This window comes from Galeopterus variegatus, unplaced genomic scaffold (assembly GCF_000696425.1).
Source record: "Galeopterus variegatus unplaced genomic scaffold, G_variegatus-3.0.2 Scaffold151, whole genome shotgun sequence".
Taxonomy (NCBI): Eukaryota; Metazoa; Chordata; class Mammalia; order Dermoptera; family Cynocephalidae; genus Galeopterus; species Galeopterus variegatus.
This window is the reverse complement of record NW_007726262.1, coordinates 269279-286762: the sequence shown is the minus strand read 5'-3', so window position 1 is coordinate 286762 and position 17484 is coordinate 269279. Positions and strand designations below refer to the sequence as shown.

Here is a 17484-nt window from a genome sequence, read left to right as displayed (position 1 = left end):
AGGCTCCAGAGAGGTGGAGCAACTTGCCCGAGGTCATATAGCAGATACGGGGACAGGAACATAGGATGCCACACGTGCGGGGGAGGGGAGCAATCTTCACTGGTTCATAGTCACAGGGTCATCCAAGAACTGAAAACTGAGGATCAGGGTGTTGCACCAAGTGAAATGAACTGTTCAAAGAAGAGGCCAAGAGCAGAAGGTAGGGCCAGGGCCTCTGCTTCAGAAGTGCCCAAATACACTCAGACAGGCACTGAAAGAAAACAGCGGGTTTGGGAGAGTCCTGCCAGCTCTGCAAGTCTCTGCCTCAGTTTCCTTGTCTTCAAACCTCAGGGGTTTGGTGTGTGACTTAAAGTGAGATAAAACATACATAAGGCCCTTAGCACAAGGCCTGGCACATAGTAAGCACTCAAGAAACAGCAGCTACCTGTATCATCATATTATCATTACTCAGGCTGATAAAGCATGAATCCTTTTTGTTTCATTTCATGCATCAGCCCTCGAAGGGTGGGTTTTTCTGAGCATGCCCCTTTTACAGATGAAAAAAACTAAAGCTCAGTGAGGAACCTCCCATCCCTTCTGTAAATTGAAGGGGTTGGGCTGGTGCCCTATCAGCACCTGGTGACCTCTCCTGAGCTGGGCAGGTACCAAGGGGTAGGGCAGGGAGACAATCTACCTCCTGTGCCCCATTTAGCCCGAGGGCTGCCGTACCCAAAGGATAACAATCCCCCTTCCACACTGTCCTGGATGTGAGACCTTCCAGCTCTCAGCCCTCCTAAGCAGCTTCAAGGCCCAAGACAACAACTGTGATTTCACGAATACAAAATCTGGCTGGGGATCCCTGCTTCCTTGGGAGGAGGGAGAAGGCTGCCTCATGGGAGACTCAGTCTCTGCCTCATGGGTGCCAAGTGCCTGGAGTCCACCAGCCCCTCATGGAGAGACTTCAAGCATCTTGTCATTGAAATCCATTCTGTCCTGCTCCTGGCTCTCGAGCTGCTCCAGGCGGCTGTCCTTGTCCTGGACCATCTTTCCCGGAGTCTTTAGAAATCTGAAATTTAGGCACCAAGGGCAAATCAGCCCCAGCCCCAGCTGCAGGGGGCTTCCAGCCCACCCAACCCTGGCACTACTTCCCCTTTTCACCTTAGCCCCTAGGCTGCTCACCTGAATAGGAGCTTCTGTCCTGGTTCCTTCTTAATGATGTTGAGCTTATAATAGTGGCGCAGAGCACGGGACATCTTCTCATAGGTCATGTTCAACCGGTTCTGAAAGGCAAAGCAGCCCCACATCGGCCCCTACTGCACACCCCACTCCCCCCAGGCTTCATTTTCCGCACCTGGAAGGGAGTAGGTTTCTTAAGCCTCTTAGGCCAGGGTTGTGGAAGGGATTATGAAAGCACTCCTGAGTTTGGGAGGAGAAAGGCAGGGGAAGGTCAGGGAAGAAATAACGGGAAGGTCTCTCACTTACCTGGCTGAGACCAGGGGGTGGAAATGAATTGCGTGTTACTTTTAAATAGTAAATGTCACAAGCAGTAACAAATAAATATATATATATTTGTGGGAAATACAATCAAAGAAACAGCTACGTCACTATGGCCAAGTCTTTTTTTCTCTCTCTCTGCGGGGTAGGCAGTGCGGGGTAGGGACAAAGAGCCTGTGCTTTGGCATCAATTTAAGGTCACACAGCTGCACAAATGTTTTTTACCTCTCTGAGTCTGTTTCCCTGGCTACCTAATGAGAATAAGAACATCCGTCTCACAGGTTTGTTGTGAAGATTACATGAAGGCACTTAGCATAGTCCTTGGTATGTAGTATGTGCTCATTAAATATAATTGCTGCTCTCTGGGCCTCAGTGTCCCTCTCTATACTATATAGGGAGTGGACCAGATAACCGCCCCCAAACTTCAGTCATTTGCATCCTCCCGGCCACCAGCACTGCTGAGAGGCAGCATAACATAGTGGGGCACAGAGCCATGCAGCCTGTGTCACGTCTCTGCTCTGTGCCTTACCGGGGTAAACTCTTGGGCAAGTTGTTAACCCTCTCTGTGCCTCAGTTTCCCCATCCAATAATACCTACTTCACAAGATTGCTGTGAGGATTAAATGAGTTAATACAGGTAAATCCCTCAGAGCAGTTCTTGGCAATCAGATACCATTACATTTTAGGAAATGCTATAAATTGCTAATTATCCCTATTGTTAATAGTTTTCTTTAAAAGACTCTTTTTTTTTTTTTTTTTCTTAAGTGAACTTTTTAAAAATAAAGGATACATTCTTTATATCACCACTGTAAATCATGAGATGGGCATGATAGTCACACATTTTTAATCCTAATTCAAAAATAAATACTTAATTATGAGAATTTGGGGCAAACCACCTAAGATCACCTTGCGGACACCCAGTTAGGTGTGGGCCTTCCTCATCATGGGAACGCTGGCCTCAGTCGTCCCCAGGCGTTTGTAGCCCTGATATCTGGTGCTCCTGTGGGCCTGAGCCCTAACTCCCCCCAGCAAACCAGCTCCCTCATCTGGCCTAACTGTCCCACAGCATCCGCTGTGCAATTCACGTAAACATGCTCTGAAGGGCTAAGCAAGGGTGGGACTAAGCAACTGGACAATTCCTGAGTCTCAGCGACATTCCCATCCATAAGAGGTAACTGCCTGCACTTCAGTATCTCCCAAAACAAAATGATCCTGGCACTTTTAGGGCTGCTGGTGAAGGTACCATCAGTGGAGGACTGTCCCTGAGTGTGGAGGGGTCCACTCTGAACCCCGCTCTGTCCTCTTCTAGATATGTTGAGACCATGCCGCCTGCTGGCTGAGGTTCACCTTGTGATTTCCCCAGAGTCTGGCGAGACCATTTGGATCCACAACTCGAAAGATCTTGGCGTCCTTGTCTTCCCACCTGATGTAGGGCTTGTACCTGGTGTCAAGGAGCAGCTGGTACACATAATCCCACAGCAGCCGGCAGTCTGCAATTTGGCACAGAGGGTGCAGACGGCATTACTGGAGCTGTGAGGACAGGCATTAGAAAGGTGCTCTCAGGGACCTCGAGACCAGGGCCCTGTGAGCACCAGCAGGATGGTGAAGATGATGGTACTAAACGCAACAGCCACTATGGGGCTCCTTACCCACTGTCCCATTCAGCCCCCATCCCTCTAGGAAGTGGCTACCTTTGTCCCCAAGAAGAGATGAGGAAACAGGCCCCGAGAGGTACGGATGTGTCCAAAGTCACCGAGCTCCTAAGTGGCAGCACAGCAGAGTCTAACCCTCCCCTGCCCAACACCAAAGCCAGTACTGCTTCATGTGAGGGCAGACGGTGGGCCCACAGGCCGGTGGCCCATCACTCAGCCCCCTGGACTTCTGTTCATTGTAATGTCCATCCTCTCAAGCCCCCTCATGTTGAGGCTCAGGAAAACCAAACGTGCCATTAGGGAGAGCAAGTAGGCACAGGGAATCAAGCAGCAACTGCGTGATCTTAAATCGCAGTACCTGGGCCTCTGGCTCAGTCATTTCAGTCATTTCAGGCATGTTACCCAACCTCTTCTGAGCCATGGCTTCCTTGTAGGGGGTGGTGTGAGGATTAAGTAACAAAGGAGACCAAAAATCCCTTAGTACAAGTGCCTAGTATACAGTAAGTGCTCAAAGAATGTTAAGCATTACAATGAAAAAGACCTAATAATTGTGTTTTTAGTGACTTCCAGTCATTTCCAACCTAGAAGCCAGGCTTCTGCTCCTCTGTGATGTCTTAGAATAAAAGCAGTAGTCCCACCATGGCTAGAAAACTCCCTTTGGAAAGGCAGGCAGCTTGTCTGTCAGCCTGTCTGATTGTCCATCTGTTTAACAATGAATGTAGAGTGAAAGTGTATCACTTGGTTAGTGCCTGGGTTTACATCCCAATTCCACCACTTAGTGCTGTGTGATCTTGGGGGAGTCACTTAACCTCTCTGTGCCTCAATTTCCTTATTTGTGAAATGAGGCTAATAATAGTATCAACCTCAAAGGGCTATTGTGGGGTTAAATAAGGACCTTGGACGTGCCTGGCAAATAGTAAGTGCTCAACTATTTACAAATAAATAGAGTTTTAAAGGGTGGGGGGAGGGGCCTACTCCATGCTAATCTGAGTGTCTATGATTGGCTAAATTGTCCCTGCCCTGGAGACCGGGTGGGCTTGACAATCCTGGGCAACACTGCCCACTGTAGCTAGATTGTCACCAGCACACAGGACAGTCACTCTACCTCCCCCATCCTCCTCATCTCCAAGGCCAAAACAACCCTGGTCCTTATCACTTGTGACCCCTCTGAGACTCAGCCTCAACACACCTCTCCCAGGCCAAGGGAACACAGCTTCCTACTCACCAGCAATCCTGCCGTCGATGGGGGCCTGTGGCATCACGGGGAAGGAGCAGACCCCCTTCGTCCTGCAGCCAAGCTCTGCACAGTGAGATAAGGTGAAGGACTCTTCCCTGCCAAGGGGCCACCTGGCCGGGCTGGGGGCATCCAGGTGGCTGAAGGAGCTGGCAAGCCCTGGGTCTGGTGGCTGCTGCAGAAGGCCCCTTTGGGAGGCTGTCTGAGAGGGCCCAGTCTCCTCCCCCAGCACATGAGCATGTTGATTCTGTGGGCCCAGAACCTCCCCCACCCCAGAGCCCTCCATGGCATGCCCGGGAGCCCTGTGGGGCAGTACTCCTAATGCTCTTCCTCCATCCAGCTCCTGGTTAGAAGGTCAGGGAGGCAGTGGAGGGCAGTGGGTGAGGACCAGACAACCTAGGGACTAACCCCAGCTCCCAGACAAGTAACTGAACCTCTCAAACCTGTTCTCTCATCTGTAAAATTGGTTGCAAAGCCAAGCAGTGATAGAGCCAGTTCTAGAACCCAGATGTCCTGTGTGTGGTGTCTTCTGCATTTACCCAATTGAGTATTTATTGGGTAACTTTCTATGAGCAAGGCATTGTTCTAAGAATCTTGAGGCTATATCACTGAACCCAAAAAAGCCCTGCCCTCGTGGAGCTTATATTCTAGTGTTGGGGGACAGGTGAATTAGCTGATTAAAATAAAAAAGAAAATAGAAATAGTATACAACATAGGAGAAAAAAATAAAGCACCATAATGCAGACGGGGAAATCTAGAAAACGAGCAGGGGTTGCAATTCGAGAGAGGCTGGTGAGGGAAGGCCTCACTGACATGTTAGCGTTTGAGCAGAGACCTGAAGGAGGTGGGGGAGGGGCTACTAAGTGTCTAGAGCAGAGAGGAGGACTGCAGCTTTGACTCAGTGAGAAGTGAGCCCCCGGAAGGTTTCGAGCAGAGAAGCGACATGTCCGGCCTTATGACTCTCTCTGGCCGCTCTGTTGAGAACAAATTGTAGGAGGTCAATAGCAGAAGCAAGGAGACCAGTGAGCAGGTTCCCCAGAGGTGATGGGAGCTGGACCGGCAGCAGTGGGGGTGTGAGAACTGGTTGGATTCCGAATAAAATCTGAAAGTAGAGCTGACAGGATCTGTTGACAGGTGGGATGAGGGTGGGAGAGAGAGGGGGGAGTCAAAGATGAAGTCCAGCGTTTCGGTCTGAGCAAGTCAGAGAGGGTGGAGCGGGTTGGCTGGGATGGAAAAGCCTGGGAGGGGGGCTGGGGAGTGGGAGGGGCAGGACATCCAGCATTTGGTTTAGGGCCTGTTGGGGTTGAGATGCCCAGGAGACATCCCAGGGGAGGTGTGGGACAGGCAGCGTGGGGTGCACACGTCTGGAATTTGGAGAGGTCGGGGTGTTTGGGCATCATCGGCACAAGATGGTGTTTAACACCCAAGACTGGATGATCGCCCAGGGCCTGAGTGAAGATAGAGAAGAGGAGAGGTCCCCTGCCCTGGGTAGAGGTAGGGAGAAGAGGAGAAAACAGAAAAGGAGATCGAGGGGTGACCGGTGGGGTAGGAGGGAATCTGGGAAGTGGGGTGTCCTGGAAGGCAAGGAAAGAAAGAGCTTTGGGGGGAGGGCTGAAGGCTGAGAGAGGTCACAGTGAATAAGGACTGAGTGTGGACACAGACATCCCTATGTTCAAGTCCCTGGGGACCTGACAGGTGCGGTTTCCATGGAGAGATCAGGAGGAGAGGGAACAGAGACATGATAAAAACAACTCTTTGCTGGAGAGGAGAGCAGAGAAATGGGAAGTGTGTGGCAAGGCCTCTGGGCCTGAGCCCTGCAGCACCCAGGGCTGCCAGTGTCCCCAGGGCAGGAGGTGAGGGCCAGGAGGCAAGGCTGGGAGGTGAGGGGGAGCTCAGCCCACATCCCACCTCTTCCATTACTTTGCCTTGAGGGACCCCGCCCTCCCAATGAGGCCAATTTGAGGGAGGGGCTCAGAGCTCCATGAAGAGCCTCCTCACCTTCCAGGGGGCTGGGAGAGTGCTGGGTGGGCATCTTCCACCTGAAGCCCCCTCCAGAAAAAGGCCCACATACCAGGGCTCGCCGTTGGGTCTTGATGTACTGGAGCAGCTCATACAGGACATCACCTGGAGGTGGTGAGTAGGAGGGCAGGCTGGTGACCAGGGGAGGTGGGGAGGGCCAGCCTCATTCCCCTGCCATCCCTGCCTCTCAGGGGGAGGGCTGGCATGTCCTGTCCCAAGCTTCATGCTCTTGCTGCAGCTAATAGGAAGCTGGAACTGGTGACATGCAGGGCCAGTGTCACCCCAATGGTGGGTTAATTTTTAAAAAGGCATCCCTTTCTAGTGGTGGATGCAGCTTGCAAAGTCAGGCTGCTTCTCAGAGCCACCCCCATCCCAACCCCTGCCTGTGGGCCTGTGTGCAGTGCACAAAGTCTACAACTGTACCTCATGTCCCTTCTTCTAAGACCGATGAGATTCCCCAAGATTTATAAAAGGCTGCCCCTGCCTTCTCAAGAGCAAAACAGTCGTAGCCTCCTCCTACAAGGCAGGAATTGGGCCCTGTGCATGGTCCCAGAAATTTCCCTTGATCACACCTTTGGGCTAAGGTGCTGATGGTAGGGCAGGAAAGAGGGGGGATCCCTGGGTAGAGAGATGTCCTGGGGATCCCAGGAAGCCAGAGGGGTAAGATGTAGGCAATGGGCACTCGAAGACCAAGGGTGCTTGTAGGAAGCAGGAGAGGCAGACACAGGCATGATGGAGAACAGACCCATGCTCGCCTGCTTCCCAGCTTTGCCTCTGCCCAGGACTGTCACGCTGGGGGGGACTGGGGAGCCTCGCCTCACTGTCTCTGCCTTCCCCCCCACCTCTCACCAGAGCTTTTAAATGCAGGGGCTTAAGTCCCAACAGCCAGTGGAGGAGGCTCACAGGGGAAAGTGTGAGATAAAACTCAGAATGTGGAGACTGGCTGTGGGTATGTTTGAAGAAAAGGAGTAAATCAGAATATTTAGGAAAATCTCTTTGCCACATACACTGTGGACTCGCTTGGCCAAATGAAAGGCTACGTGGAAAACATGAGTGTTCTTAAGAAAAAGATACCAAATCAGCACAGCCACAAAGACCCACCTGAAAATAGATAGGCCAAGCGAGAATCAGGTATGATTCCAGAGATTCCTGGAAGGCTCTGCTGCCTGCCACCGCTTGCCTCCTGCCCCCCCACCCCTACCCCCCAGTACTTCCCCACCCACCTCTGGGCTGCCTGAAACACCGTCACTGGACACTCATTCATTCCTTTGACCTCAGACCTAGCTTCTGGTTAAAATCAAAACTCATACTGAGAGGAAGGCTTTTGCTGTCTTTAGTCATTTATGCCTCAGTGTGAATGAATATTGGACCTTTCTCTAGCTGTTTTCTTCAAATAGGTGCATGCACAAGAGGGTAGAAATGGGTAGGGGAGACAAGAGCCACAGGTCAGTGGAGGGGAAAGAGAGCAGAATGGGCTCCTGCGGCTCTGAAAACAAGCCCCCAAATTGCTGCGGGCCTGCTCTCGCTAGGAACCCCAAGCAAACGTGCATGGAGGTGCCGGGAGGTGAGCGCGGTTCCCCAGGGACGGCCCCTGATCTCTCTTCCTGGGCCCCTGGGGGGCACTTGGGCTACCCTGGCCTCCCAGGGTTCCCACCAGAATGCTCTAGAGTGAAGGCAATGAGTTTCCCTGACCTGAGCCGGGCGCGCGGTGCCGGAAGTCGTCCTTGGTGAGGATGCACAGGGCGCGGCCGTTCATCTCGAAGCCGTGCTCCCGGGTGCGCCGCAGACAGTACTCCCGCTCCGCCCAGCGCAGCCAGTGCAGCACGTCCTCTCTGCTCCAGAGCGCGGGCTGGAGGCCTGCAACCGCAGGACACGGGCTGGGGGCAGGCCGGCTCCCCAGGCAGTCTCTCGTCACTCCCGCTTCAGGTCCTCGCACACATGTCACCCCCTCGGAGAAGCCCACCCTGAACACTCCATCTAAGCAGATCCTCTCCGGTCCTGTCCCCAACCTCCATCATCTTCTCTGTCACTGTGTCCTGTTCTCTTCCTTCCTGGCACCTTACTTTCTTTGTAATTACATTTTATATTTGATAGAATTATATGTTCGTGTTAATCATTATATATGTATTATGTATGTATTCACTTATTTATTGTTGGTATGCCCTCCCCTTGCCTGTGTTCCAATCATTCATTCAATAAATGCTTAATGAGGGCCGACCATGTGCCAGGCACTGGACTGGGTGTGATGGGGCACACTGGGGCACCTAGAACAGTGCCTGGAACACAGTAGGTGCTCAATAACCACGTGTTGAATGATTGCTTGAATGAACTGTCCTTTGAAAAGTTGTTATTGTTACTGTTTTCCAAATAAGGAAATGAGGCTCCCAGAAGTTAAGTAACCAGCCCAAGGTCACACAGGTACCATGAGGTACAGCCAGGCCCAGACCCCAGCTGTGTCTGGCTGTCACACTTTTCTGCTCCACTGTGCCAACTCAGAACTGGGTTTGCTCAGGTAACAGCCAGGAGGACAAGGAAGTCTCCTACACCCAACTTCAGTTCCTGTGTTCTTATCTCTGACAATACTCAGACAAGGGGTTGTTTCCTTTTATTCTCCCTACATTCCCACTCTGCCTAGGCCTGTTATGCTCCTAATGCTAATTATATATTTCATTAATTTAGGTTGCATTTAGCAGGGCCACGTTATGATTTTTGTGGGACCCTTCCTCCATTAAAAAATACATATTTAAAATGTGTCATGACTACATTGGTATAAAGACTCAGAGCTCCTTGAGTTCAGTTTTACAGGTAGGAAAGCTGAGATGGAAGAGAGAAGCCACTGTCGAAGGCCACACCTTGGCAGTGACAAAGCCTCAACCAACCTCTGACTGCCTCATACTCAAAACAGCACAAAAAATAAAATTAAGTTTAACACTTAAAAAAAAGATCTGCATCATTCACTTCTTCACTCATTCAGCCAATATCTAATGAGCACCAGCCACTGGCAGGAGGGAGGGACCCCACAACCGATATCTGTCTAATGACATCCTTAATCAGCAGCACAAAGGGAAGGCAGAAAGCAAGGAAAGGCAGCCCAGTTTGGGAGTAAGGAGAGGTTTCCCTTATTTTTATTTTGGGACCTAAGAGTGAATAAGGAGGAAGAATAAATGCATGAAACTGCCCAAAAAATCATTTGAGGGAAAAAAATAGAGATGAGGAACCAGCCTTTGTGATACTCCATACCATAAAGCCACATAATTAAGATCTAATGGTCTTAAGCTAAAATTGATAAGTATCACTGGAAAAGAAGAGGGAGCACAGGAGTAAGTAGGTGTGCATGCACTTGTACACGTGTGTGCATGTGTCTGTGTGTAAAGTTAATACATGAAAGAGGTGGGATTTTAACTCAGTGGGAAAATATAGTTAATGTAAGATATGGTAAAAACACAACTGGCTCTCCACCAGGAAAAAAATGTATTTGGACCTTCACCTCCCATCATTCACAAAAATTAATTTCAGGTAGATTAAAAGACTAAAGAATAGAACAATACAAATCATGATAGAAGTAGAAATAGAAAGTCATATGCACTAAATAGGGGTAGGGAAAGCCTCAAGCATGACAGGAAACTCAGAGGCTATAATAAAAATGAAAGACTCATTTGACTACAATAAATTTTTTCGTATGTAGCAAAAGATACCATAAACAAAACTAAAAGAGGATAGATTTCAGGGAAATATTTGCAATGCAGATGGTAAAGGGCTAATGCCTATCATAGGTCAAGAGCATCTCTACATAGATTATTTAAAAGACAAAAAAAAAATCTTAACCAACAATTTACAGTGGAGCAAGGTTTCTCAACCTTGGCACTATTGACACTCACTCTGGGCTCGATAATTCTTGTTGTTGGGCTGTCCTGTGCATTGTAGGATGTTTAGCCCCATCCTTGGTCTCTACTCATTTGATGCCAGCCCAATTGGAGCAACCAAAAATGTCTCCAGACATCACCTAATATTCCCAGGGGGAGAGGAGGGGCAAAATCACTGCCAGGTGAGAACCCCTGCAGGACAGCAAATCCACGTATAAACATGTGACAAGATGTGTCACCTCCAAAGTCAGGGAAAGACACAATCAGAAAAGAGATATATTTTAATGATAATTCCTACATCTGGCAGGAGTGCAGAGAAAAGGATAAATTGCCAGTGGAAATGGGAATTTAGAGCCTCCATGGGAAATCAGACTGGTGACACACAACAGAGACACAAAAAGCCAAATCCTGTAAAGTGCAGAGATGGCATGTTAATAACATTTGTGAGGTGTCAAGGGCAGGCCTCCACAGCCAGCCATGGCTTCTGGGGCTAGAGGGCCAACTGACAATTGCATTTCATCTGAACTCACATTTTTTGCTGGGTTTCCTAGTTCATGATATTTGAGGCTGTCCACCTGAAAATTCAAAACTATGATTCCTGAGTCAGAGGGGCATGTTTTCTTGGGTTTGGCTAGAGGGTGGGGGTGTATTTCACAACCATCTGGCTGTCCCACCTCCCTAAAAACATTAAAACTTTGCAGACATTATTAAGCACAGATGTGGTCCTGCTCCCCAGGTCCAGAGAGATTGTCAGGGGACTTCCCCAGATGTCTCTGAGGGACCCTGAGGTCACCCACAGCCCACAGCAGCACCTGGAAACTTGAAGCCTGTCATCATTTCTCTTTCATTACCTCATGCTCATTCCTACAGCACCTTTCATACCATTGTTAACAACACCTCCTGTCCAATGATAAAGAAAAGGGACTTCCTTGTTCCCCATGTCTTTAAAAAACGTTAAGGTCAAAAGGCTTTTCGGACAGGACATGAGCCCCTAGGAAATGACCAGGTCCCAAGTAGTGGGTCAGCCACCAAAGTCTCAATCAAGCCCAGCAGCAGGTCAAAGTCTCTCACACTGGTTGAATTGCTACTCCCTGGATCAGCCACCTAGCTCTGGGCCAAATCCCCAAGCTCAAGGTCCAGGCTCCAACTCACCTAGCCAAGTCGCCTCAGACAAGCCTCTCAACTTCTGTAAGCCTGTATGTCCCCCTCTGTGAAATGGAATAATAATACTGCCTCTCTGGGCTGCCGTGCCCTTTGAGGGGCAGTGTGGTGCAGTGGCGAGGAGCCCAGGCTACATACCGTACCACCCAGCATTGCCACTCCTAGGTAAAGACCCAAGACATATGGTGAACACATCCACCAAAAGACACGCATGCAAATATCCGTAGTGGCTTCGTTCATAAGAGAAAAGAACTGAAAACATCCCAAATATCCATCAGCCAGAGAATGGACAATCAAATTGTTATGTTTTCATGCAATGGACTGCTGCTCAGCAATAAAACAGAAAGTACAAATGACTGCTCCACACAACACATGGATAAAGGTCAAAGACATTATTTTGAGGGGGAAAAACCAGACATAAAACTACAATCAAGAAAGAATACAGGGGGCCGGCCTGTGGCTCACTCGGGAGAGCGTGGTGCTGATAACACCAAGGCCACGGGGTCGGATCCCATATAGGGATGGCCGGTTCGCTCACTGGCTGAGCGTGGTGCTGACAACACCAAGTCAAGGGTTAAGATCCCCTTACCGGTCATCTTTAAAAAAAAAAAAAAGATTACAGATGCTAATGTTGGGGCTCAGAGGCTGTTTCCCCAAAATATGGTGCTTTGACATGCTGGAATAAAGAAGCAGCTTCATGGTCTCTGACCTTCTCCACCCGCCCCCTCCACACCAGTCCCTCAATCCTGTCACTCTCCAAAGCACAGGGTGAAGCTTTTCCCTCATCTGCCTAAAGCCCAGACCCACCAATGAAGAAGACAAAGACCTCTGGTCCTTCCCTAGAGTTTTCATTAATTCATATCACAGGAGGAAAAACTGAAGACTGTCAATGAGCCTGGACAGAATTTTGTCACAGACCATTTTTTTCTATGTTGATCCTATTCAGTATTTTGAAGTTCATTTACCAGTCATTGCTCTGCAGGCCAAATAGGTTTTGTCCCAGGCCATTGTATGTTCTCCAGGTCTGTTGCGTCCCCCTAAAAATCATCTACTCCTACACCCCCCCACCTCCCCTTTTCTTATGAAAATTGGTATAGAAGCTTCTGTTCTCCACTGGAAAAGTGGGAGGTTACTCTCTTGTGATTCCCCTATGCATTGCCCCCTCCCAGCACGTTAAAGTAATAAAATTTATTATTCCTTTTCTTTATGTTAATCTGTGTATCTGTTGATTTTTCAGAGAACCTTCAGGGGGTTGAAGGGCATGTTTTCCCTTGGCCCTTACACTAATCTCCGGAGAAAAATAAGACTAGTGGCCACTCTTTAAAAGGGGAATTGACTGGAAAGAAGCACGAGGGAACTTCCCGGGGTGCTGGAAATGTTCTAGATCTTTTTTTTTTTTTTTTTTCCTTTTTGTCTTTTTTCGTGACCAGTAACGGGATCCAACCCCGGTCTCTATATGGGATCCGAACCCTCGGTGGGAGCACCACCGCACTCCCAAGCACCGCACTCTACCGAGTGCACCACCGGGCTGGCCCGAAATGTTCTAGATCTTGATCTAGGTGGTGATTACACGGTTGAACTTATGCATAAAATTCATGAAGCTGTGCGCCTAAGATCTGTATACTTGGCTGTATATAAATTAGACCTCAAAAAAAGCAAAAGTAAAAACATACAACAGCAACAAAAAGTAGATGGTGGTGCCAGGCCAGCTGTAAACGATGTGACCTAAATGACTGTGTCTCAGTTTCCTCATCTGTAAAATAAGGATGATGACAAAAACCGTACTGGCTACACAGGGCTGTCATGAGGATGCTATGAGATAATCAGTGTAAATGGCATGTGGGATGGGCTTTCTGAGATAAATGAAGCTATTAATGTCAGATGAGACAACACATGTAAAATGCCTGGCACAGGGCCCAGCACACCCCAGAGCTCAATAAATGCTGGCAAGTGTTGTCTTAGGCGTCTCCTACCCCCACGAAGTCTCCCTGACCTAGCTACCAGGATGAGCCTAACTGGGAATCCCCTTACCAGTCTAACCAAATTAAACCTCTGGGGCTTCACCTGCACACCAGCCCATGGCTTCTCCCTCTCTCAGCAATAATCCACTGTGTTTTCAGTTCCTTCACGTTAACCATCTTTGTCTCTCAAGATTCCAGCCAGATGTCACCTTACTCTCCCTCCCCAGTGGCCTGCTCACTGGTGATTTCCAGCTCCCGAGACAGATCTGGACAGAGCCCCTGGCTGGGGCAGCCAGGGGAGCTGCCTGTCCAGGATATAGCTGGAGGGCTCACGTGTCTCCCCGAAGAGCCAACACTGTGTCCCGCTCCCACCCCAGAGCAGGGCTGGATGTGGAGGCTCCCCTCCCCTTTCTCCACTGCCCTTATCACAGGAAATACTACTTCTCCATTTAGTCACTGCACCCCCTACTAGAATGTCAGCTCTATGAGGTGCAGACTTTGCCTGTCTGTCACTGTGGTTTCTCCAGCACCTAGAGCAATGCCTGGCACATAGCAGATGCTCAATAAACATAAATTGCCTAACTAAGTGGCAGCTGCATCCCTTCATAGTTCCTGACTGACCCCAGACTTGGGCAGACCCTCATGGCCATGGACCAGGCACGAGGAGTAAGAATCCCCTTTCATTCCCCACCTACAAACAGGGAAGCATTGTTGTGAATCTCCTTTTCTGAGTAGGGGGACACCCTGCTGGAGTCCTCATGGACCCCCTCCTCCATCCTAGCCCACCTCCTGTCACTTGCCACACCCCCAGACATTCCCATTGTCCTCGGAGTGGACTTTCTCCTGAGCTACTGCACATCTTTGTTTGTCAGCAAATAAACACAGAAAGATGAGACCTACAGTAAAATAGCTTGTGTGTTCCACTTAGCGCCAAGTCACAAAGCTAAGCAAGACTCGTTTTGTTTGTTCACCTTCCTGCTGAGGCAAATCAGTCCTGATTATTAGATTGGAAGGAAGCTGGAAGTGGAGGAGGGAATGGGGTAGGCAACTGGGAATAAGTGTCAGAGAGATGCCCAGAGATGGAATCCAATTTCCAGAAATGTGAGAACCAGGGGCTGATATCACCCCAGCCATTTGAAGAGTCAGGCCCTCATTTGGTATCAGCAGTTTGCTTATTTGGGATGTGGTTGACAAGAAAATGAGTCATTTAGCATACCCTATCATTGAAGATTGTTAAATATTTACTAAGGGCCCGAACTGTATTGTCTGAATATTTTCTGAAATTTCAATAAATATGAGTCATGAAATTTAAGATAACAGATATAGAGGACGCTGTTGGTGCCCTGCCCATAACCCTTGGCTCTCACGTCTGTCCTTGGCAGGCTGCCTAATGCCGGCACCTGACTCTGCCTGGGGACTTCTTCTGGCTGCAGAAGCCCCCTCAGCCAGTGCACAGGGTAACTTGGAAATGCTGGAGATTCAAGACCCCTGGAAACAGCCTTCATCCCATCATGGCTGGGGAGTGGATACGGCCCCAGCGTCCCTACCCCGTGGTTGGGATAACTCAGGCGTGCTGCGCACTGCTGCCAGAGATCCCCGTTGGGATTGAGCTCCAGTTGCCTACAATGCTAATGGGCCCCAGAGAACACTTTTTGGATTTCCTTCTCTTTTCTTTCTTCCCCACTCCTCATCAGTATTTCAGGGTCTGCTTCTGTGAAAATCTAACCCCAGGAGTTCTAATCTAGGAGAAAATTGGCCAAAATAACCTGCACCCTGAGTTGTGCAACCAGGGAACAGGCTGCCCCAAGAGGGGAGGAAGTTCTGTCACTAGAAATGTGCAGAAGACCTGGTGACCATCTCAGAGGAGCCCCACTGAAGGGGTCCTGAATTGGTTGGAGGTTCTGGCACCCTTGATGAAGACCCCTAGGCACTCATTCATTCGTTCAACAAATATTTAGTGACCTCCTGAGCTTGGGAAGTTTGCTCTTATGGAAATATGACTTCCCAGTGTTCCAAGGAGGATTATAGATCTTGTGTTTGAACTTCATATTAGGAAATGTTTCTTAAAAGTTGTGTTAAAATTTCCATCATTATGTCTTTAGTTGATAGATAGGTGTGTATCTTAACATCAGATCAAGTACTTTTTTAAGCAAGGTTCAGAGAAAACAAGAACTCCAGAAGTTTTTTCTCAAAGCATCTGAAAGTGTAATCACAGTGGATACATTCTAGTCTTGAACTCCTACAGTCTTACCAACTCTTACCCCATCTCTTGCCTCAGATCTGACCCCATCATCACCTTCCAGGCTCACCTTCAGCCTCACCCCTCCCCCACATCCCCAATGAACACAGCTGGTTCTCCATGACAAACACATGATCTAAAGAAACACAATCTTCAAAAAATTAGAAGGCTTGCATATTTGTGTTTACCAAGGTGATGACTAAACTTTCTAAATCCTCCCTTCTCCGGTATCCTCTCACCCTGTCACTTTGAGCTAGGCACGCAGCAGAAGGAAGCGGACTGAAGATCACATGACCTTGGGCAGAACACAGCCTCCAGGGCCTCGGTTTCCTTATTTGGAATTCGAGGGAGTTACCTGAGGTGACATCTAGGGTCTCTACCAACGACATTCTAGGACTTAGTGAGTTGGACAAACAGCAGAGAGTCCTTGTAGAGTTCCTGCCCCTCTCCCCAACTCACACTGCCGCTTTGCTCCACCACTGCTCTGCTGGCACAGGGCCTCCACCTCGCTAGTCTCCCTCCAGAGCTGCTCCTGGTGAGTCACCCCAAGATTATCCCCCAGACTGGATGATTTCCACCACTTAGAAAGTGCATTTAACATTCTTTTAGAAGATTATCAGCAGGACCAAGGTTTGGCCTTAGCATCCGTCAAGAGCCTGTGTGATCTTCAGCATGTCACTTAGCTTTTCCAATTCTTGGTTTTGCCATTTGAAACATAGGCATAAATACATTAATTTACAGCCTGTTCCAAGGTTATGGATTTCCCTGGGTAAACATCACTTAGGAAAAGGAAATAAGAGGAGATGGTCAACGTTTCCCATGATTATCTTTGGGTGCACTTGGATGTTCAGTATATTTTCCTTATGCTCCTCTGTCATCTCCCAATTTTTGACAGTAAGTACGTGCTACTTTTGTAACTATAAAAATTAAATATAATTATTTAAGAGAGGGCTCTACATATATACAACTATTAACTATTTAGCCCCGTCCAGCTTCCTCACTGGTAATGTCCCCAACTCTTTGTCTTTAGGCTGGAAGGGACCCAATAGCTCATTCAATCCCTACCCTCATCTTACCAGTGAGGAGACCGCTCGCCTCACTTTTGGCTGCGTCAGCTGTAGACCTTCTCTGACTTCCTTACCAAGGAAAAGTTAAAGAAAACCCAGCAAGGAAATAGCAAAGGGAGGAAAGGTGATTCCTTAAATAAGAACAGTCTGTACATCACATTTATGTCCTTTAAAAAAATTAACTTTTCCATTTGGGATAACATGGATGGATGAACCTGGAGGACATTATGCTAAGTAAAATAAGCCAGGCACAGAAAGACAAACACCACATGTTCTCACTTACGTGTGGAATCTAAAACAATCGAACTCACAGAAGCAGAGAATCAAATGGTGGTTACCGGAGGCTGGGGGTCAGGGGAATGGGGAATGTCGATCAAAGGTACAAAGTTGCAGTGAGACAGGAGGAAAAAATAATAGGTCTTTTAAGTGATGGATATGTGAATTTGCTTGATTAAATCATTCCACACTGCATACACATATATCATAACATCACTTTGTACTCCATATTATATGTGATTGTAATTCATAGTTTATCAATAAAGAATTAATTTAAAAAACATCAGCTCTGGGCCGGCCCGGTGGCGCACTGCGCTAGTGCGCCGCTTGGGAAGCGCGGCGGCGCTCCCGCCGAGGGTTCGGATCCCATATACAGACCGGTTCCCGCTCACTGGCTGAGCGAGGCGCGGGGGCAACACCGAGGGTTGCGATCCCGTTGCCGGTCCCGGTCCGGTACGGGGGTGACACTGAGGGTTGCGATCCGTTGCCGGACACGGAAAAAAGACAAAAAAAAAAAAAAAAAAAAAAAAAAAAAAACCC

At 48.7% G+C, this 17484-nt stretch overlaps 1 protein-coding gene across 3 annotated transcripts in view; it reads right to left on the bottom strand.

The window, feature by feature from the left end:
- Nucleotides 1–756: 756 nt before the first annotated feature.
- ETV7 (ets variant 7) overlaps nucleotides 757–17484 on the bottom strand; it is a 19043-nt gene continuing 2315 nt past the window's right edge. The window contains exons 2-8 of one of the 3 annotated variants that reach the window (XM_008591883.1): nucleotides 8070–8234; nucleotides 6357–6482; nucleotides 6267–6268; nucleotides 4350–4578; nucleotides 2820–2962; nucleotides 1159–1259; nucleotides 757–1045 (exon numbers count right to left, since the gene is read on the bottom strand). In XM_008591883.1, the coding sequence (XP_008590105.1) occupies nucleotides 928–1045; nucleotides 1159–1259; nucleotides 2820–2962; nucleotides 4350–4578; nucleotides 6267–6268; nucleotides 6357–6482; nucleotides 8070–8234 (884 nt within the window). In that variant the 3' untranslated portion in view covers nucleotides 757–927. The remainder of the gene's footprint in view (nucleotides 1046–1158; nucleotides 1260–2819; nucleotides 2963–4349; nucleotides 4579–6266; nucleotides 6269–6356; nucleotides 6483–8069; nucleotides 8235–17484) is intronic. The other 2 variants (XM_008591888.1, XM_008591895.1) reach the window with 2 other exon arrangements.